General features: G+C 29.5%; 3 protein-coding genes and 1 long non-coding RNA gene across 7 annotated transcripts; 1 reads left to right on the top strand and 3 right to left on the bottom strand.

The window, feature by feature from the left end:
• Positions 1–304: 304 nt before the first annotated feature.
• On the bottom strand, positions 305–5069 carry LOC126843758 (chromobox protein homolog 1-like). Of its 3 annotated transcripts, none has more exons than XM_050581497.1 (2): positions 4764–5069; positions 305–1567 (listed from the first exon to the last, which is right to left on the bottom strand). In XM_050581497.1, the coding sequence occupies exons 1-2, from the start codon at positions 4850–4852 to the stop codon at positions 946–948; spliced, it is 711 nt and encodes a 236-aa protein (XP_050437454.1). In that variant the 5' UTR covers positions 4853–5069; the 3' UTR covers positions 305–945. The 3 variants fall into 3 exon arrangements, with proteins under 3 accessions (XP_050437454.1, XP_050437456.1, XP_050437455.1); XM_050581499.1 differs by lacking the exon at positions 4764–5069 and adding an exon at positions 3419–3631; XM_050581498.1 differs by lacking the exon at positions 4764–5069 and adding an exon at positions 3123–3330.
• Positions 5070–6428: 1359 nt separating this feature from the next.
• Positions 6429–10611, bottom strand: LOC126843757 (uncharacterized). The gene is made up of 7 exons (XM_050581496.1): positions 10422–10611; positions 8883–8972; positions 8670–8808; positions 8486–8607; positions 7644–7757; positions 7442–7573; positions 6429–6970 (listed from the first exon to the last, which is right to left on the bottom strand). The coding sequence occupies exons 1-7, from the start codon at positions 10495–10497 to the stop codon at positions 6768–6770; spliced, it is 876 nt and encodes a 291-aa protein (XP_050437453.1). The 5' UTR covers positions 10498–10611; the 3' UTR covers positions 6429–6767.
• Positions 10612–14552: 3941 nt separating this feature from the next.
• LOC126842865 (uncharacterized) lies at positions 14553–16425 on the top strand. Its single transcript, XR_007686380.1, has 3 exons — positions 14553–15767; positions 15835–16074; positions 16288–16425. It is a non-coding gene; the product is annotated as an uncharacterized LOC126842865 (long non-coding RNA).
• Positions 16426–16735: 310 nt separating this feature from the next.
• LOC126843387 (endoplasmic reticulum resident protein 44) lies at positions 16736–20797 on the bottom strand. 2 transcript variants are annotated; one of them, XM_050580895.1, is made up of 8 exons: positions 20503–20797; positions 20284–20425; positions 19985–20038; positions 19236–19391; positions 18627–18814; positions 18432–18547; positions 18059–18354; positions 16736–17956 (listed from the first exon to the last, which is right to left on the bottom strand). In XM_050580895.1, the coding sequence occupies exons 1-8, from the start codon at positions 20560–20562 to the stop codon at positions 17610–17612; spliced, it is 1359 nt and encodes a 452-aa protein (XP_050436852.1). In that variant the 5' UTR covers positions 20563–20797; the 3' UTR covers positions 16736–17609. The 2 variants fall into 2 exon arrangements, with proteins under 2 accessions (XP_050436852.1, XP_050436854.1); XM_050580897.1 differs by lacking the exon at positions 19985–20038 and having other exon boundaries at positions 16740–17956; positions 20503–20796.
• Between the last annotated feature and the right edge of the window lie 1464 nt (positions 20798–22261).

The raw sequence follows: 22261 nt of genomic DNA, 5'->3' as shown, positions 1-22261 counted from the left end.
TACTTTTGACTAAGAATTTTCAATTAAACGTGCGTTTAAGGTAGGTATTTTGACAACACTAACTTTTCTATGTAAATAGTAAAATTTATTAGTTTTTCTTAAGTTGTCTTTTGCGTTTTATAGTTTGTTTATATCACACTTAATAATAAAGTCTGACAAGGTAAAAGGTTAGACTACTACTAAGCTACTAGGCTAGTACTACACCATTAATAAGACCAAATGCTAGAATGTAGAGTCGTTATTTTATACACTAAATATTTGTACAAACATAAACTAATATACTAAAATCAATCAAATTCAAAACTTCCAAAAGTACTTAACTATATTTGTTATATAATAAAGAACTTAAATATTTTACAAAATGTATAGAAATAAGCATAAATTGTCAATTAAAGAATAATTTATTATTTAAAAATTAAGAGAAACCTTTAGACTTTGTTTTGAAAAACAAGAATGTAAAATCTTACTCTCAATACAATTTGAATACTCTCTACTACTTTGTATAAAATTATTTACATAACACGATTATTACGCTGGGTTGGGGGGAGGGACAGTCGATTAAACAAACAAATAATAAATTCAACCTAATATTTGTATACTAAAATTTTTAAAAAATAGTTTACATAAAATTGTTTAGTAGGGAAATGCATAAAAATGGTTTATCACAAATGACATTATATACTATTTGAACATTGTACTTTTATTTTAGGGGTAACGATGATACAAGTTTGTTAACATCGTGGTTTTTTTGAGTTTTTGTAAGCTACAAAAAAAAACTCGAATGTACATATGTTTTGAAAATACACTTAAATATAAGAATGAATCATTTCGTTTATGGGAAACTTTTTCCATAAGATCATAAAATAAAAATAGAAAACAAAAATACAAAAATTTTATAGAGTTCTCCACTAGAGTACTCGTCCATTGTAATTATCTTACACAATATTAATTATTAACTCCATTTTTGTTCTGGGGGTTGTGCCATGTGAGTCTTTCTTCGTAAAATTTTATTACAACTTGAGGGCACAATGCGTTGGCCGTCTTAGCGGGAACTAAATCGGCTTCTTCTAATCCTTTCCATTTTAACAAGAACATTAATTGTCCGCTTGTATCAGTTGCTCCAATTATTTTCTCTGCTTCCAGGCCGCGATCAAATCCTTTGGTTCCAGTGACTTCTTTTTCGACACTTTTGTCCTTAGATTTTGTCGGTGACACTTTTCTACGCTCTTTTGATGGGCCGGCATCTTCAGACTTGGCAGTTGAGTTAGATAAAGTACGCTTACGACCGCGTTCTGGCAAGTCTTTGTTGGTTTTCTTTTCCTTCTCTTTTTTCCTTAATTTTTCTTCAAATTCTTCTATTAGTTCTGGACAATCAAGATTTTCTTCCGGTTCCCATGTGTTGTCTTCGTCGGCGTAGCCTTTCCATTTAAGGAAATATTCAACTTTGCCATTTTTCATTTTTTTGTCCAAAATTTTTTCAACTGAATATTCTTCCTCTTCAGGCTCGTTCTCAGAACCAGACCCAGCTTCTTCCGGTTCTTTCTCTACAGTCGGAGTGTCTTTCATACTGAAATAAATAACAAAAACGCATAAATTAATAATTATTGCACAGCATAGAGTTGTAAGACCATTTCCATATATTAGTTTTATAACAATATTTTCTGTAATGAATGACGTTAAAAAAAAAAAGATCAAGAGGGAAATTAATCTTTTTAGTCTTCTTTAAAAGCAGAAATACTTAAAAAAACAAGACTTAACAATTAAACATGTTTATTAAACCAGTCTTTTCTAAATGTTCCTTTCCACCCAATACCGCAAAAAGAAAATGTGTTCAATTTTTTAATTTTAAGAAACATTCTGTGAGGTAAGAATTGAAATTGTTTAGTAAAATACATTTGGTGATACAAAAGGATTAAGAAGCGTGTTAAGCAATTGAGAAATGTTATTCACCACAGGCTACCACTGACAAGCGCCATTGTACACAGATATCAATTTCAACTTTATGTACCTAGTTATTATTATTACAATAATAATATTTCTAACACGCCACACTAATTGATATTCAAAAATTAACTGGACGAAAATGTATAATTTAATATTAAATAAACCAATTAACTAATTAAAAGAGGTACAATATACAACTATATAATGAACAATATCACACAAATAACAAAGTTCAACCGTCAATAGTATGTTAAAACCTAAACAGTGTATAAGATCAAAGTAGGCAAAAAAAACAAAACCTACCTAATCTAATGTTTGGTATTACCTGAATAATAAGAGAAATTATTTTAGTGGGTTTTACACTCCCAACAAAACTTAAGTGGATTAGGGTTAAAAAAACATTTATAGCGAACTCTGTATAAGATTCATACGACCATTGTGTTAATAGTCGGTCAACATAAGTTCTTATTTAAAGAGGTCGCATATTTTTTTAGGAACTGAAATAATAATTAAATAATTTCAAAGTGCAATTTGACTAAAGATGTTAAAAAATAACCGTAAAATATTTAATGTATACAGTACAGCTGTATCAATCATAAAAAATAGTTAAATATAAGTGTTTACAATAGTTTTAATAAAAACTAGGTTTTTGAAATATTTTGTTGATAAATGTTTTTGGTTACTCTCGAAATTATCGACAAAGCGAGATCTACTGCATCATTTTGGGCCCACATATCATCTGCCGTTTTTAGTTATTGTATTAGACTACTGCATAAAAAATGACAAGTGTTAACAAAATAAAATTAGGTTGTTACTATAAAATAATTCTGTATTTTCATTGTTTCAAGTCATAAATAAATAGTTTAAAAGTATACAATTTAAATTTAATACTCAATACTATGTAGAAGTTCTACAATAAACTTCATGAGAAGCTGTTGAACAATAAAGTTTCGAAAAATGCTAGGTAGGTATATGACATAATTTAGTGTACTCAATTTTCAAATTTCACCAACCGTGTTGCGTCCTCCACCCCCTCCACACAGTTCAGTTTAAATACAATGATAATTCATTAACAACAATCGAACAAGGCTCGAAGAAAAACAATGTGCACAGACTGCGCGTGTTCAATCAAACGTTTAAAAGGCGTTTTTACATGTAGCTGCATCAAATTGACTGACCCTTTAAAGTAACGCCAAAGTTGTGCGGGCAGACCATTTACAGAGGCAGTTTGAAAATTCCACATAATTAATGGCCCGCAAACAGTTTAGAGGTTTACCCGGCTAGTCACCCGTCACGTTTTCCTCAAAAACAATCTAGACGCGGCGTTATCAAATACGGTTAAAATAATTACAAATACAAATAACAATAATAATAATGTACACAACGCGGGTGTGCAACCCTCTATTGTGTTATGATTATGATCACGAGACGACGCTGTGCGCGATTAAATTGTGACATTCGTCGTTCGACTTACTTTCTTCCGGGAATTCGGGGCTACGACGACGGAAACAGTTTTATATCGTAAGCCTGTAAACGTGCGAGGACGAACTTATGCGCACAACGACCGACAGAAGCGGAACGAGCGCCAAATACACCACTCGGGTCTCGGATCAAAATCAAATGATGAATATCGAACACTGACAAATTGACAATAACAATAAAAAAAAAAAAAAGAAGAAAACAACCAAAGGTCCACGAACTAACTACGACAAACACCGCAATGAGATGAGAATCGCCGGCACCAGGTGCCGTTGCTGAAGCGTCGTTTTAGAGGAACGTTCATGGAAGAAAAAACACCTATCCCGCTATTTCTTGTTGTGCCGTACGCGGTATGCGTCAAATAAGTAAAAATATGTAAATACAAATTGTGATGTGAGACGTGAGTGCACGACATTCGACATTACACTGTGATTATTACATCATTTGCGCATGCCGAATAGTCATTATTTTTATGTTTCGTAATAAATTTCGGTAAATATAATAATATTAACTGGCGACAATCCGTGCTTTATATTATCTGATCGGAAAATACATTGCACCACAATACTATAATGAACCTCCTGACATAATATATTATAGTTGAAGAGATGAAGCGACTTCGAGGGAAATGTTTGCATGAAACATAATTCAAAAACATCTCCGTACTTCCGACTCGATGAAATTTGTTTCATTTAAAACAGATCAATTAATAGCCATATCTGTAGCGTATAGTCATAAACGACAGTGTTATTGACAAGCAATTCTATCTAAGAAGTATAATATGGGTAGCTTTTAAAAACTTTTATAAAAATTCCTAATTGGGTCGAAATGAATTTACTGGAAGTGCTAAAAAATCCAAAATATTCTCATGAAGAAAACAAACACGAAATAAACAAAAATAATAAAATCATTTTTTTAAAGACTTTTACACCAATGAGGCAATTCTATAAAATAAGTTAATTTTGTTCGGTTTCGTATTCTAGTCTCACGACTTCAAATAAATAAAAACCCAAATTAAATTATTAAATTTGAGCAGAAGTCAAACACCTCCAGAATTTATACCAAATTTGTGCCTAGGTCTTATAATTTATAATATTACATTTTTGTGTAATTATTAATTTCAGGGTTAGGTTATAACTTTTACCATTGGTTATAAATACTACTAGCCTCCTACATTTCCTATGTTTTGGATCCCCACACCCCCTAATATACAACATACACCATTATACAAATATATATTATATTATGTGTAAATAAAATAAATAAATTCATGGTAATTAAATATAAATAAACGTTTATACTTAAATTTAAAATATTTAGGTACTAAAATAGCTTCTTACTTCTTATTTTTGTTTAAACGATGAAATATCAGGTTACGACCAATTTTCTTTTTAGCTGATCGTCGAATATATTTTTTTTTGTTTGCCATAATTTAAGAAAAATGTTGATTGGCTCTTGCCTCTTTAGGATAGGTAATAGGTATATTTTGTAACCGCAAAAAACAAATCAACAAATAAATTTAAAAAAATTAAAACTACAAACAACTAGCACCAGATGAAATAAAATCAAGTAAATAACTAATAATACATATTGTCTTAACAAATAGTAGAAAACTAGACTACAGACATGAAACAGTCATTGAACGAATTAATGAATTTTGTATTTTCGAATAAATAAATAGATACAGAATGCCGGCCGTAACGTGTATATTGTTGTGCCGCTGATAACATTTTATGACCATTGATAATTCGTGGAAGCGAACGCCGCGTCAACTGGTGATAAGAATCCCACGGCCCGAGATCAGCGAGCGCAGACGTGTGGATTACGATCTTATAACCTGGTGTGGTTAAAACGGAAGAGCGTAGCCATGTTTTCCAGTATGGCAGCCACCGGCGTGCATTGATCAGCCGAAACGTTTTTTTTTGTAAAATATCGCGCCGGTGGCCGCCATATTGGGAAAAGCCGGCTACGCTTTTCCGTGTAGAGAATTACGATTACCAGACCTGGTTATAAAATCGTGTGGGTCGTGGTCTTGTGTGAATTTGTGTATTGGGGAAATAAATCGCTGTAACGAACACACAATATGAATACCTATTCAAGATTTTCAAGAAAGAAAATCGTACGTATCGATACGTACCGATAAGTTCCAGATACGAGTTCGAGTGTTCAAGAAGTTTACGGTACGTTACAGCGGTACACTTGTGATACGTATCAATTTGTATCGGGATTAGACTTCGGTACGTGTCTATGGTGTCGATACTTACCGGATTTTTGCTTATACATATCACTACAGAAAACCAATACGTACCGATAGACTTCATGAAAATCTTGATTGTATATACAACGTTCGCCGAGAGAATAGAAGTGCGCAGAAACCAAAATGATAAACTTATTAGAAGATAGAGGAAAAGATTTCCGAGGGAACCTCATTTAGGCGTTTTGCATTATTAATAAAATGTATAAAGAATGCATAGATCGATATGATGAATGCAAAAATATACTTTAATATTAAATATAACTTTTTAAAATTGTTTAAACTTTTTTCCTATTGATATTTTTAAAAACGCATATAAGGTTCCTTCGTAAATCTTGTCCACTTATCCTTTTTATAAAAAGTGTTTTATCTCTAAAATTATTTTGAAAGGTATTTTTATCTGTTTTGCGTAAATATGTTTTTACCGTTATTAATCATCGATGGGACGTCCTCTTAATCTTTTAATCGGGGCTCACACGGTATGGATTTGACAGGTTTTTTTTTGGGGGGGGGGGGGTCGAAGGATTCGAACCGGCGCACATCAGGCAAAATTATCAATTTACGTCGATAAAAATATTAAGCACGATTTCATTCATTATATCGATATTTTTAAGGGAATTGCATGCGGTAAGTGATATGAAATGTACAACATACTGCAAGCGTATAGACCTGCCAAAATAGAAACAGTTTGCAATTCGAAATTACATTTGCATGTAATTTGTGAGAATTGTGATAATGACAATACATCAAGTAGATTATGTTATAATAGTTTATTACATAAATTACTTATTTATATCAAAAATAAATTGAATCTGTATAATTGTATATAACTCAGTAGGTACTATTTACAATTTGTATAGTTTATACTTAAGCTATAATAGTTAGTTTAAATGTATAAAATATCTAATATTTTTATTCAAGCGAAATATTGAGAACTTTTTTTTTGGTTTAATTTAACTGCCTTCGATTCCTAAGGCTGGTAGTTGAGACGATCTTGCGTGGAATGTTTGCAATGTGGATGGAATCGAACCGATAATAGATTAGTACCTACCAGAGTCCAGAACCACTGTGCCAAGCCGTTCAACAAATATTAAGAACTAAATTTTCTTTTTTTTATGCAAGTTACCAACGGTGGCACTTGACACGAACACGATAAGTCGTAAGTGTCACCATCATCTTGTTGATTGAAAATCAATTTTTGTCCCAACGCTAATTCGGTATTACCGTATTTGCATTTGAGTTTGTTCGAACCGGTCGCGTTTAATACTTCGGCCGTACCGTCTTCGTACTTAGCTGAAAAGGTTAACAATACTTTAATCCCGGGGTTTAAATAATGCTCTTTAATGTAAAACGATAGCATTTGCAATTGAATAATAATTATTCAACGATACCTATAGTGTGTATGAGTCATAAAAAACTATGACATTTGAAAATTGTCGGAAACAAGAAAATAGTAAAGGCATAGATAATGCACATAATAGAGATAGACAACGCAACACTTGTTTATGTATTTGACCTGCCTTTTTTTTTTTATATATGATAGTTCTAACACAGTGTAATACAGAAATGCGGGTAAAATAATGCTACCGGTTTGCACGTGAGCGTTGTCCATCTAATCTATGTTAAAGGTTACAGAATGATGATCAAGGACTAATGTAAATATTATGATCACATAATTAATTACGTCCACGGTTTAATATGTCTTATCTATCATTCCGTTTCAAATTATGTGGGTATTTTTTGGTTTTTATTTAATATACTTACGATTAAACCATTGGATTGGACAACCGCCAGATGTTTCAAAATAGACAGGTGCACTTTTCGACATTATATTATCCATGTACAACAATTCAGCTTTGCAACTTAATTTTCTGCAGAAACGGTCGCTAATCGTGCCTGTGGGTAATTAAAATCGGTTATTACTTTTTCAAACACCGTAGTCCTACAATGATTATCGAGTACCTACCATTAAATTGTGGCGAACATACACACTGCAACGTGTCGCCTACGTAAAACCGTTGTCCGTCCTTATAAGTTTTCCCATCATGGACACACTCGTGTACTGCGGTTTTCTTTTCAGCTAAAATGGACATCAAATATTATGTACTATGTAGTAATCTCTAAACAATACCTCCAGTGGCGTATTGGCTTGGTTGTAAAAGTGGCCCTAACTTTACTACAAATGACACCCGTTCATTTATAAAAATACGGCCAGTGGCGTAACTTTCATTAAATTCTTAAGGAATGAGGAACTTAAGTAAATCTCATTAATCTACTTTTACTCAAAACTAGAGACGAACAAATTTACTTTAATAGACACCCTTTTTTTTTTTACTTTTCCACGTATATAACAGTAGGTGACGGGAGCGGCGCGCGACGGCGGGGAACGGTAGCGGCAGGAGGCGGACGGCGGCCGCTGCATCATGTAGCTGTTGTCGGCAATGCGAATCGAGATTGAAAAATACAGCATTTCGTTTCAAATTCGTTATTAATAAATCACTATAATAAACTACTTTTATAAATGCGGAAAAGTTCAAAGTTCAAGTAGCTATAACTTTTGAACTAAGGATTTCGGACTTCAGATTAGTAATTAGCGTAAAAACACTATATGATAACAAAAAAAAAGATGTTCGGTAAAGTAAATGTATGCCACAAATTGTGGTAGGTATTTTCTATATATACTATTTATTGTTTACTAGATGTAGTAAACAATTTATCAACAAAACTAATTAAATATGTAATTATAAATGGTTAATACTTAAAATGTATTTGTAATTTGTATTAATTAAAATAAACTGTCAAACTTACGGCAGAACTTTCGGACTTCACAACATAAATCTTTGTCATATTGATAATAACAGGGTCCTTCAAGGTGTTTGAAAAACGATGGGCATTCGACGTTGGCACATACGAATTTCGTAATTGTTACACTATGATCAATTATAATAAACATAATATAAATACATATATACATTTAAAAAACAACTATTACTTGTCATATTCTCTTTGGTCGCAGAAGCACGCTGCCAGACACGGATTCAGCTTAGAGTCAGTCTCTGATAATCGTTCGTTGGGCTGGTATACTTTTCCATTAAAATAACACTTGTCTGGGGATCTGCCAAATACATGTTCTAAAGAAATCAACGTTTGGTCACCGAAACAATAAAATTCGTTTACAGTTTGTATAAAGTATCGTATAATTTACCACAATCATAGGCAATAGGACATGAAGTTGAGCCTTTTTCGCCGTAAACAGGTTTGCATCCTATTTCGGCATAGATCTGTTGGTCGCAACCTAAATCAATAACGACCGGATAATAACTTTAATAGGGCGTTACCCTAATACCGTATTAACTATTAATAGTGATAATAATAACTATTTTGATCTGTACAAGTTTACAAAAAATAAATAGTGCCACGAGAAAAACCGAAATAGAAAGGCAAGATCATAAAAATTAAGTTTGTGAAGAATGTATAAATAAAAAAACTAGATATTTTAACTTAGGCCAAAAACTGAATATCTTTTCCTTCATTTTTTCTATTTATTAAATGATGTGTAATGTTATTCAATTCAAAGATTGTCCAGAAAATGGCAATGTGTACGTGTTAACTAAAGTTCTACCAGAAAATCTGTTAATGTTTGAATATTATGTACGATTTTGAATAATACGATAATAACCCCGGAGTGTGCTCTTTTAAGCTATGCCAACATACAATTAATGAGCTGTGCTCTTATGAACTATACAATTTCAGGTGCGATTTTCGACTACACTGCTTTAATAGACAGGCTTGAAAATGTTTAACATAATTTTTAATAGCTTGATAATAACCTGATTTCAACTTGGTATTTACCCTTTAATGCCCAATTTTTTTAATTTTATAATACAATTTTTTTTTAAATAGATTGAATTATCTTTTATTTTAGATTAAATTACTTTATATTAAAAATTATAAATATCTAAAAATAATCCGTGTATAACATCTGGTAGATATCAATTTCTTAAATAATTATAGGTCACCATCTAAATTAAATTAATTTTTTCTAACAAAATAAAAATAATGTAATAAACATGTTGAATTTCTAATACAATGGGTACTGAATAGTGAATAGTTAAATTAAATTAATACACAAATCATTAACTCGAACTATATTATACCGACTAAATGTTTTTGACCAATTTTTGTTTTGTTTTATCTGGAATGTCATCGAAAAGAAAAAGTATACAAAATGTGAGTTTTCTAGATCTGCTCCCAAGTAGTTTTTTGGTCATGTTTTCTCTATTAAATGTATACGTAAAAAATGCATTTTCGATACAAATTTTAATAATTCTTAAACTCGTTATTTGTTAGAATTTTAAATTATTGAATGGCGCAAAAATAAATATTATATTTATTTTACAGTTGTTTAATAATTGTAAAACATATATTCGTATAAATACGTTAATCATATTAATAAAGGTGGACAACATTATAAATATATCATGAGGCAATTTGAAGATGAAATATATATATATATATATAAATATTCTTATTTTATAATAAAACTAGAATATTTCATTCAAAAAAGTTTTATTTGAGAAATTAATTAACCATTGTATTGCTAGGTTTATTTTAATAGTTAAAAAAATATATAATTGCCCGTTCATCATCAACCATGATATCAATATATCGATGGTCTACCCAAAAAACAAATCTCGAATCCGAGCTTGGTCATGGACATGCATTATGAAGTAATACAATTTACCTTTAGTGTAGTCCAAACAAAATAAGAATAGGATGAATTCGAAAATAAACTTTCGTGTTTGGTCCTTTGAAATCATGATGATGACGAGGATGACAACGCGTTGAACTTGGTACTGATCGATTGGACGCCGGGTAATACAGTGCAGCGAGTAGAAGGTCTACTGTTGATGTTGTAGTCGGTGTATCATTTAAATATTATGCATAGGAAGATCAGAACCAGTTCTTATGACCATCATTCACGTAATCATGTTCATGGACTAATGAAAATAGACAATTATGAAATTAATTACTAATATTTTATGGAATAACGGCCACATACAGTGTTGAACCTAACTGAAAATAGGATGGAAATGTATATAGGTAGCAGATGACATCTACTTGACTTGAATGATTTAACCTAAAGTGCAAACAGTGGCGGATCCAGGGGTTGTCCAAGGGGGGGGGGATGAATTTTCGTTTTTTGTAGGTATAATAAAATTATCTTTTTTGTTTTTTACTTTTTATTAAGTGTCTAAAAAATTATGTTACAATGTATTAATTATTTTGATTAGTTATTTTTTAATTAATCATTATTATTTCAGTTTAATTTTGATCCAATAAACTTTCATAGAAAATAGCTACAACAAGTTTGTTTAAATTCAAATACATACTTATAATTAAGTAAAGTACAATACTCAAATATATATAATATAAAATCAATGCATCTTTTTTTTTTCTTTAGCAAATCTTTCAATAATATCCTCTACATTTAAGGGGATTCGATACCGGCGGGTTTTTTCAGTCAAAACACATAATTTTTTGTCCATCGCACAGGCCGAACCAGTAATCCGGTAAGTAAATTAAAAACGGCTTTGAATTCGCCATGAAGTTTACTTAGGATCGGTCAGGGTACTTTTTTCAATTTTTAATTTTAACCCTTTCCAAATATGATTTTAAAATTTTTAATTTTAAAAAAAGTACGCTGACCGATCTCAAGTAAACTTCATGACGAATTCATATCTGTTTTCAGCGACGGAATAAAAAATGTACAATTATATTAACTAAAATGGCTTTTACTCACTCATTGACAAAATGATTTAAATTAAAAATAAAACCATGAAGCTTATACAAATTAACAGGTAAATTAATTAACATGGTCGAAATTTATTACAACCACTTTTCGGGCCAAGGGGGGCGATCGCCCCATCGCCCCCCCCCCCCCAAATCTGCCACTGACTGCAAACTAATGTATACAACATGTTAGACGGGCTACGGAGAGTGTAGTTTGACCATGGATAGTATAAAAATTAAGTAACGGGTCAGTTGTATGGAAGAAGAATACTTTTTGACATTTTATTCAAAGGTTTTCATTGTTTTAAAATCGTTAGGGGCTGTTATTGGTTATGCTGTAGAAAGTTTTTTTTTATTGTATTTATCTATTTTTACAAATAAAGCAAAAAAACAGAATATTACATAAAACTATATAAATATTCTACTTCTTAAAGCCAGGGCCTTTGTTGAAGTAGAAGAGTTAGCAATCAGTTTGAAATTATTCAATTTTAATTTATAAATAAAAGATAAAATAATAAATATACTAATATAATGTTAAACTACGAGTGACAGCATTCAATGTGAAAATAATTATTATCGCGAGCTCAATAATTGAGAGAAAAGCCTATAAACTATATTTTTTTACATTTAACCTCCCAAAGTTAATTAGCTTAGGTGACCCAAGATTAATATTAATAGATGCAATGTAACAGCATCAATGCAAATTTAACAGGAATTCCATGTTAAGAAGTTATTGCCAGATTACCATTACAGCATTTAGCATTATTAAAAGTAAACTGCTAACTACTTCCAAATTTCTGATCGTCATGATCTAAATCTGCTGAATTTCAAGGTAGTTCGCCTAGCAAAAAAATTCGAGGCTACAAAATTTGAAAATCAATAACTTTATGAACATATTGTCCATATATATTTTATACAGATGTGTATAACAATGAATATATTATACTTGCCTATTTCAATGGGCGTTGTTTAAGTAATACAATATTATTTGATATGTAAGAACTGCTAACTCATACTTAGTGAATGACCCTGTAATGTAAATGATGCGTAGGTACACTGAATTGCCTTCAAGAATGTGTTAGTGAAAGTTCAGAGGTTATCATAATAATTTTAAATGTAAATAAATAGGAACTTGATGTTTTGTTTGATTAAACAGTTGAAAAATAAATATGTAATTTTCTACCTTCGAAAAATAAGTAATAATAATAGTGAAAATTGTCTGTAATAATCAGAATATTAATTTCTAAATGTAATGATATTTTTTTTAATATATCAAGGTAGTAGGTACGGGTCTCCATACCTTTATCTATATGAACAGTTTAGCACCCATTACCTATAAATACATTTTAAAGTTAAGTTATGCCTTTTAACGATATACACGTTTTGTTCTAGAAACTTTATTTTATATTGTTCCAAAAGATATAACTCTAAATTTTCAAATGTTTTTATTAATTTTGTATTAAAAGTTCCAAATCAGTTAAGCTATCTGACTATCATACTGTCAATAATTTAAATCAACGTTTGAGGTAGACAACAAATGGTATAAATTTTGGCTTGAAAACGTTTTCAATCCTTATATATAGGTATACAATAAATAAATCTGCTTAGTGGTTAAATAGTGATCGTCGGCCCAGACATCAGCCACAAAAAATACCCTTCATAAGTTAAAATCTATTCAGCCCAACGTCGAGCAAAACACACCATTGTAAAGTAACAGTTATACTTTATAAATGTAGTAAACATGTTTAAAACAATATTATACATTTACAACAACTTCAGAAATCAGAATAATTTAGAAATAATAATTATTATAAAAAAGTACTCAAGTGTTACGAACACGTGTAATCGTTTTAGATTATTTAATTATAATAGTTTAGTAACAAATAATTAATAAAAATCAGATTAACCAAACGAAATTGTTCTAGAAACTGAACCGAATTATTCACAATGATTTTTTTGGTGATTTATATAATTTTACATTATAATACTATCATTTAGTTAAATAAAGCTTTATAAAACTAAACGTCCGCCATAATTATTCTTCTGTAATGCTGTACTTGAACCTATTAGCTAGTTTTATTTGTGTCAAAGTACACTGATAAACATTTACAAACACAACAATTATAGAGTATATTATTATGTGCAGTAAGCACTGTACAGTACAGCTAACATAATTGCTAAGAAATTGTAATGTAGGCTACAGAGTTGATGAATATTTTATATTCTAAATTAGATAACTAAGTACACGGATATAAATTCAAGGTCTTTTGGCTGCGATTAGAAGACAATGGATTTTGTATTGATGACGTTTTGCCAAGAGGACGATTTAATGCGGATATGTAAATAATAGCTCTCCGCTCCTGTCCGGGTTTTATTATTTTATAATGAACGGATACATATATTATTAAGCCCAGTTTAGCGAAAGTAATATTTAAAAAAATTATTGTAATGATTTTGCGTATAAATTAGACAAAATGTTAGTAGTTAAAATTGAGTAAAAAATTGACTTATGGTAGATCTGATAACTTGAAAAAGTTTGTGTAACCTACTATATTAATTTTATAATTAAATACATCTTTATATAAAAAAATCAAATGGGAATAAGTAATTTGAGTAGAAACATTGACCAAAAATTTATAAAATAAGATGTAGGGTTAATGTGACAAAAAATACGTAATATTTGTGTATAAAAGAAAAAAAATTATAGCAGATGTCTACTCATTTCTTAAAATTTTACATGAATAAAAAAAAATTGGTATTTTTTTCGTTACTTTATCATTAATATGGATAACTAGGCCTTCGGGCCTTCTCCCGGACCTTAATGCCACATCCAAAAAAAAAAATCAACAATTTGATCTAGTTAGTCATTCAAATGAATGAGTTCAAGATTGCATATAATTGTTTTTTTATATTTTAAATATATTCTCAATCTATCTATGTGAATTACGAACTTAACATTGAATAAACAGGTAACAATAGCCCTTAATTAAACTGCATTAACAATATTATGTGATACGGATCTTAGTTATAGTTTACATGACTTAATATTATTTTAGTTTTTACTATTCTACTGTTTAATTATAGCACTTAATCAGAATTTTGCTTTAAAGGATTATAATACTAACTTTTGGAAGGGATTTTTTTTTCAAAAATAATTTTTCTGCTATTATTGTTAAATTATTTATTTATATTTTAAATTTAAGAAATTAGTACTATAGGTTTCACTTATATAGAATATTACACACAGTTTACAATCATTTTAAAAATCTTATTAGTCATTCAATTTATCAGATAATTATCACATAAACAACTTTTCATATAAACAAAATATTTCAAAATAAACACTACAGAGATAAGTTAGTATCAAACATACTGTTAAGATTATTTTCAGATTGAGTGTCTGACCACTGGCTAGAGCACGAACATCGACAATTCCCACCTGAACTAGACGTAGCTTCAATTAGTTCATTTTCCTGCACAGATTTGTTTGCTCTAGTGTCTAACAACATTACATTCATGGTCTCTTCTAATATGCGCGTTTCGGGGAAGTCAACCTAAAATGTTTACCACTCTGTTTTAGATGTGTACTATAATTTTAAAATATTTAATGTAACATATGAATTACCTTTGTATGTTTTTTATCCGTAGCATATACTATTGACGTGCAACATACTTCTGCAACTTTCTTTACCGCTCCTCCAGGTCCATAAAATGTCCAGCAGCATATTTCATTAGATCCAATGACGTCTTTAATGAAAAGACCGCGTTCTCTGTGCTTTTCCGCAAGTTTGTCAAAGAGCTCGATGTTTTTTAATAAGTTATCATCGGATGCACTGTTTCATTTTATTTCACTTAAGTTAACTAGATTATAAATAATTGTTAAAAATTAATAACAGATACATACCCAGTATACGAATACTTATTGTTATGGCGGTTGATTGCGAATTTCACCACCGGCTAGAAATAAGATTAAATACCTAAGTAACCTTATGTAAAATATACTTAGAAATAAAATATTTAAAAAAAAATACCTTTGAACTGATGGAGATTAATTTTTGGGCTTCATTTTGTGACGTTATTAATGTAATCCACGTTATGTTTGTATTCCTATTTCTTTTTTTCTGCAGCGCCTGCTCACAGGCTTCCGATAGTTCAATGACACCGTAGTACTTTGCTTCTGACAATATTTCTGATATCTCTACACAGGACGCTGGCAGCGGGACGGAACCATCTCGTAAAAAATTCAAAATTGTACCGAAATGTTTGCCACAGCGGTCAATAAAAATCCATCCTGATTGTATGCATAAATATAATTATAATATGTATAATATCAGTTTTTTTAATCGACGTACCTTCGGATTCAGGTGATTTGGTAATATTTACAGTTTCCGTCAATACGAGTTCTCGGAGCTTGGAATCTAGTTTAGTGAGTGTCGTTACAGTTGTGTAGAACAGTGATCCGCCAATATTCAACTTGACGTAATTAGACACCTCCTGTTTCGTTTCGTTCACCGGACCCATCGGAAGAGAAATCCCGATGAAGCCAGAAGAACACCAAAGTCAATAAACTATTGCTTAAAAACCAATTAATTATAATAGAATGGGTAATTTTAATTAATAATAATAAATAATAGTTATATTATTTAGATAATAGATTCTGTATTCTGTAATGTGATAATGTTATCAGTGTTTCCTATTTTTTTTTTAACAATGTACCTATTAATAGTTATAGTAATAAAAAGTTAATTCTCGAAGTTAAATCACGATTTCTTAAGTATCGAAATTTTAAAACAATAAATGATGTAAACTTTTTTAAGGTGACCAGACCAACATCAAAAGTTGAGAATCTTTCGCTATAATATTTAGGACAAAAACTAAATTGGTTAACACACCAACTACTATACGACCAAGTTACACAATTACACTGTTTACAACTTGGATATGAGTTTAAAACCATAAAGGTAAATTAAATGACAGTACAGTTAACTTAAAATTAAAAATATATATATACTACTACTATTTAATAATAATAATAATATTATAGTATAATAATTATAACATTACTATTCTTTATTAGTTTAAGACTTGTATTATACTTGATGTTGCACAGGATATAAAATAGTTTAGATCATTAGAGAACGACAAATATAATGATATTTTTAGGCACTAGGTGTGTAGGCGATAAAAATTAATGTCCAAATTGTTGAATTGTGTAAAAAAAATTACAAAAACCAGTAATATTTGATAACGTAAACAAGTATATTAATTCTCTGTTAAAAAATAAATAGTATTAGTTGTTACATTTACAATAGTATTACTATATTATAAAATAAAATACAAATATATCAATACATGTATGAAAAAAAAGCCTTTGTAAAATGTTTAACATTTACATTTTTACAACTTACGATGCCTTTTAAAAATTAGTGATATAACTTTATTTCTAATCTAAAAAAATATAATTTAATTTAATTAACATTTATTATTTGGGTACCCAGTCATAGCTGTTGGGTATTCAAAAATATATTTTGTCAATTTACAATAATGAAATTTAAGCCACAATAATAAAAATTAATGATAAAAAAATAATAACACAGGAGTTACACAATTGTTATTCCTGTAGTTAATTTTTGTGTTTACATAGAATCTTTAAATAACACATATAGTAATTAAAAAGACGGTAATATAATAGTTTTTAATATTTTCTAACACTTTAAACAAGTTTACATTATTAGCTCTCTCTCTCTCTCTCTCTCTCACTCTCTCTTAGGTGCAATGTATTTGCAATACATATTAAATTAATTGACATAAATGGTGTTACTTCCATATGAAGCAACATGACAAGTCAATTAATTAAATTAATCATCATATGAACAATTTAATGTGAATGGGTACCAGCACCTTGAAAGTAGTAATATTGTAATATATTATATCTATAATTTTAAATGCAAAATTGCGGAACAATAATACAATGTGTAAAAATTTGGAGGGAGAAACAATAATTATTATAACTTTATAATAATGAGAACAAGTTAAAAAAAAAATTTGTTATGAACAAAATAAACGAAGAAAAGATTTGTAAAATGCATTTCATAACAGATATGCATAGTTACATACAGCTTATCATAGTAGTGTTTGACTATAATTCATCTTTCAACAACGTGTATCGATTTTTAGAAGGAGCAAGTTTCTTGAATGTCGATTCGGGAGGCGACGTCTGTTCGACTTGTCGATTGTCAACTATTAATTCTGTAATAATTAAATCTTGAGGACCCAAATGATATTCTCTGTGTAGTTTTCCCGAGTAAAGATCGTCAATAAATTGTTTCAGACGTCCCGGTTGCGTAAAATCTGCGTCTTTAGGAAATTGATACATATGCTTAAAACTGTCGATCACAATTACCGGCAAGTCAGATTCTTGTCTACCCAGATGTTGCAGTGGATGCGCAAATTTCAAGCCGTCAGCAGTTAAAAAGGTAACGCGTTCTAAAATTATAATAATATTCATTATGTTTTATAATCCAAATTGTGTAGTATATATAAATATATATATATTTTTAAATTTTATTTAATTTTATCTGAACTCACGTTTTTCATCCATAAGATACAAGCTAACGATGTCTTTGAACAATTTAACAGATTCAAGATCGTCAGGACGATGGAAAAATATTAAGAAAGGTAATCCTTCTTCTGTCATTTCTTCAGCATTCTCAAATGTTATTTCACGCACCAGAGGTACGCAGTTGGCTGTAGCCCATATATTGAGAGCATCATAATCTGACGGTACACCTTTAAAAGTTTGGTGTTCAGATTCTGGAGACGATCGATCTGGTCTGAATACAATTATTGTTTCGTTGGGAGGATGCATTGCACGGAAAGAATCACTGTCAGTTAAATTAAAACATAAATTTGTTAACATTATATAAATTGAAATTATTTTTGAAAATGTAAACAAAATTACCCAACGCCTGCAAAAAACCGGCAATCGTCTTTCAGGTTGGTGGCTACTTTTTTAAACACTTGGTAATCTTTTGAGTCCTTGCTCTCAAAGTAACCAATTAATACTCTCATTTTCTCCTGAAATACGATAGATAACAATTTTAATAAGATAATAACCGTAAAAAACAACATAAACAAAAATTTATATTTTACATACATTCATTGTATCAGAAGTAACTACCAAACTCGATACTTCTTGTACTGGATCTTCAAGCTGTTTTTGCACAAAAGATACAAATGCTTCCACTGACCTCTTGCCGCGGTATTCTCGTTTGGCTGGTTGCCCGTTAATTAATACTTTTATTGTAGGATATTTGGTAATTTGAAACCTGGAAGCCACAGCGGCTAAAAAATAAAAAAATTATTGTTTCCTTTATTAATTTTCTATGTAACTGTTTAATCACAAGGAAAAATTCCTGCTGAATTTTTAATTAAAAAAATTTAATTAAAACGTTTTAGGCATTTCAATAATAGAAATTGAACATAAGATCAGATATTGTTATAGTAATCATTTTGTCTACACCTAAAACTCACTGTAAATATTTAACTGTAAAGCTTAATAGATCTCTGATCCAAACGTATACATTTAAAACTCATAGGGTAGTTTTTATTTTGACATAAAAATGTAATTAGATATTAGGGCAATAGAAAAAATATAATTTACAAAGAACAATTTATGAAAATAATACAATACAAATTATGTACAATACTATACATTATAAAATATATGTACCTAATTTGGCTTTAATGTAATAAGTACACTTACTTTCAGTATCACAGTCAACTTTTCCCATAACAACTCTACCAGGCTCTTTGTATAACTCAGCAACTTTATTTGCAGCCTCATTAAAAATTGGGGCTAGTATACCACTGAATCGACACCAGTCTGCATAAAAGTTAATTATAACAAGTTCATTGGACGCTTAAACAAAAAAAAAAATTACTTCATTAGTATTTATATATAACGAATAGGAAAACTAGTATACTAAATCACACAGAGTTGACAAAAAAATAACCTAGTGGAATTTAATTGCGTGAAGCCTAGCAAATGTTTGGTACATACCCAAAAAAATGTTTTTTATTAGATTTATGTACACTCAAAAAAAGTAATTGGGTTGGGAATTTTAAAAAACCAACTGGTTGGTAAAAATTATTATTATTATTTTTTTTAATTAACTTTTTAAGAAAAATGGATAAAATAAACCAAAAAGTATGCCAGCAAATTGTATAATTGATTTGTAATAATCACAATACAATATTATTGTTTAGGTTTCATGAACTTAACAAATATATAATTTTTTAATTTAACTTCTTACTACTTTTTTTTGGTTTTAGTTTTTTTCCCTATATTTGACTTATAACTGTTATAACACAAATTATAATTTAATGTCATTAAATAAAAAAAAGTTGCATTCTTTTCTATTTTTTTTTACATAAGTTCTTACATATATTTTTACACTTAAAATAAATAAATAAATATGAAATTTATGATGGTTTATTATGAACAAAAATTACCCGAAATCATCTCAATATTTTTACTATCGAGTTGTACAGCTTTATGACCATGCACTGGAATATTACAATATTAAAACTAAACATCAATTATAATAACTGAATACATGTAAAATAAAAATAGTAATAATTTATTTACAAAGGCGATTTCAATAGAAAAATTAAAATATAATATTACCAGAAAATCAAACTTGTCAATGATCTAAGAACATCTTATTTTTAAACTGTTAAATATATGTTTTAAAAAAAAATATGGATTTAGAAACCAAAAAACTAAGTCATCAATAATCATAAATAATTACCTAATGTCATATCAATGTTTTTACTATTGAGTGGTATGGCCCCGTCAACATTTTTGCTGACAAGTTGTTCAGCTCCATTAATATTGTTATTATTAAATTGAATGCCCAAGTCGCCAACCACTGTATTCCGCAGCAATAGTACCTAAATATTGAGGAGAAAAGAAAAATTATACAAATACACAATATGTACAGCATTTTTTAATCATATTTTAAACTCACATGGAAAATTATTAATATAAACAGTTTATTGGAAAACGCTGTCCAGTTCTTGTGAGTCATGATCCAACAACTATAATGTAGGCAACATCGGTAGATGATGAAAACTAAGGGGGGAAAATACGTTATGGTAACGACTAACAAGAGTAAACCTTTTAATGTCTTAAACTTAATGAAAAAAAATGATTAAACTTAAAAAAATGTTAAGTAATTTGAAAATAGTTTTAATTAATATACATTATAAACTCATTACGACGTCATCCGGCAAATACCAGCCTTTTAGTGTTTAGACTTTAGTGATAACACGTGCGACTGAAGTGGAATTATTCCATGAAAATGATAAAACCTTCATGGAAAGAAATAATACAATAGCATTGAGCAGTTAGTTCTGTAGCTAATGAGTGTTGTTGCTGAACACAATACACATTGGTCGTTGACATAATATTACAGAATAGTCATAGATGAAATACTATGATTTATGCCAATATATAATAATGCTAATATTATAATATTCATAAACATTCTATTATGTCTAGTGTCTATTGCTGAACATGTTCAAGTTTACTCTGCACAATATTATTTAGTTGAAATTTTAATTAAAGTAAAATGTTTAATACAAAAACCAATAAGTATTATCGTAACATTATAAATGTATAATTATTAAAGAATAGTTTTTATATAATATGTACACAATATTTTCTTTATGTTTTACAACTATGTAAAACATATATAATATAACTGTATGAGAATGTTTTAAGCAATTATGTTCAGCACATAATATAACATAAAGGGGGTCACGGTTCAAGAGAGTTTTAGTATAATTCTTTAATCGAATATTTTCATTGCACCCAAGCAGTTGAGATAAGAACTCAACTATCAAGCACCTATGTAATAACATACAATCGGTAACAAAATGCTAATGCCTAATACGTGTTTTTAAAATTTGAATAAGTAGCTATTATTTAGTCATCAGTGCATTGTGCAATGCACTTGCATAATATACACAACTATTAGGTAGGTACGATAAAACATGTATAAAAATGAGGTGTAACAATTATAATACTAAATCGTTAGTTTGGATCACGTTATATTACATTTTTTTGTATATATAATAATTCATGAAATTGTAGGTCTGGTTTGTAACACAAGTTACCGGTTACCTGCATCATATTTATAAGAAAAATAAATTGGGTACTTAACTAGTAAACATTTCACTGATTGGTCGAAGTGTGTATGCTGATTGCTGTCACTCGCACAATTTAGAAAAACCTAATACTGAGAATAAATATCGAATTAACTTTCAGTAGCACGTAACACGTTTATAGCTAATATTTTATTTTTCAGATTAATATGTCCCATTTTCCTGAAAATGCAAATAGCCGCAATAAGTATGCCGAAAACGAATTTAACAATACCTTTTTTAATTGAGTAAACCTAATAATCAACTGTTTAATCAACTGTTTTTTTCCACTAAAAACAATTAAACTTGTGAATTTAATAGCAGCTACCTAGAGGTTATTCGGATGTCATAACTCTAAATAAATATATTATAAACAGTATACTAAATATAGTATTAGTGTACAATATAATATTATGTTATAATACATGTGTCATGTATTATAAAATACTGTACGTCTGTACCTATCAAAAAGCCATTACGGTATGTTTACACAATAATTAATAACTTTGACAAAATGTATGTATGAGTATAAACATGTATTTAAAACTTAAAATAAGCTTGTCTTTTTTAAATTTGCAAAGA

The sequence above is a fragment of the Adelges cooleyi genome, unplaced genomic scaffold (assembly GCF_023614345.1).
Source record: "Adelges cooleyi isolate 19-005CV unplaced genomic scaffold, UGA_ACOO_1.1 ACOO_flye_CR_arks_rails_tigmint_CR_PRNA_574, whole genome shotgun sequence".
Taxonomy (NCBI): domain Eukaryota; kingdom Metazoa; phylum Arthropoda; class Insecta; order Hemiptera; family Adelgidae; genus Adelges; species Adelges cooleyi.
This window is presented reverse-complemented; position numbering and strand designations above follow the sequence as displayed.

Bases quoted from the DNA above. Each gene is read 5' to 3' on its own strand.
- LOC126843387 (XM_050580895.1), bottom strand. From the start codon at position 20,562: ATGACTCACAAGAACTGGACAGCGTTTTCCAATAAACTGTTTATATTA. The intron at 20,039-20,283 runs GTAATTATTTAT...GTAATATTCCAG, and splicing joins AAACATTGATATGACATTAG to TGCATGGTCATAAAGCTGTA. The intron at 19,392-19,984 runs GTAATTTTTGTT...TTTTTGTTTAAG, and splicing joins AAATATTGAGATGATTTCGG to CGTCCAATGAACTTGTTATA.
- LOC126843758 (XM_050581497.1), bottom strand. From the start codon at position 4,852: ATGGCAAACAAAAAAAAATATATTCGACGATCAGCTAAAAAGAAAATT. The intron at 1,568-4,763 runs GTAAGAAGCTAT...TATTTATTTCAG, and splicing joins CGTTTAAACAAAAATAAGAA to TATGAAAGACACTCCGACTG.
- LOC126843757 (XM_050581496.1), bottom strand. From the start codon at position 10,497: ATGATTTCAAAGGACCAAACACGAAAGTTTATTTTCGAATTCATCCTA. The intron at 8,809-8,882 runs GTAAATTATACG...TGATTTCTTTAG, and splicing joins TCCTATTGCCTATGATTGTG to AACATGTATTTGGCAGATCC. The intron at 6,971-7,441 runs GTAAGTATATTA...TAACCTTTTCAG, and splicing joins TCCAATCCAATGGTTTAATC to CTAAGTACGAAGACGGTACG.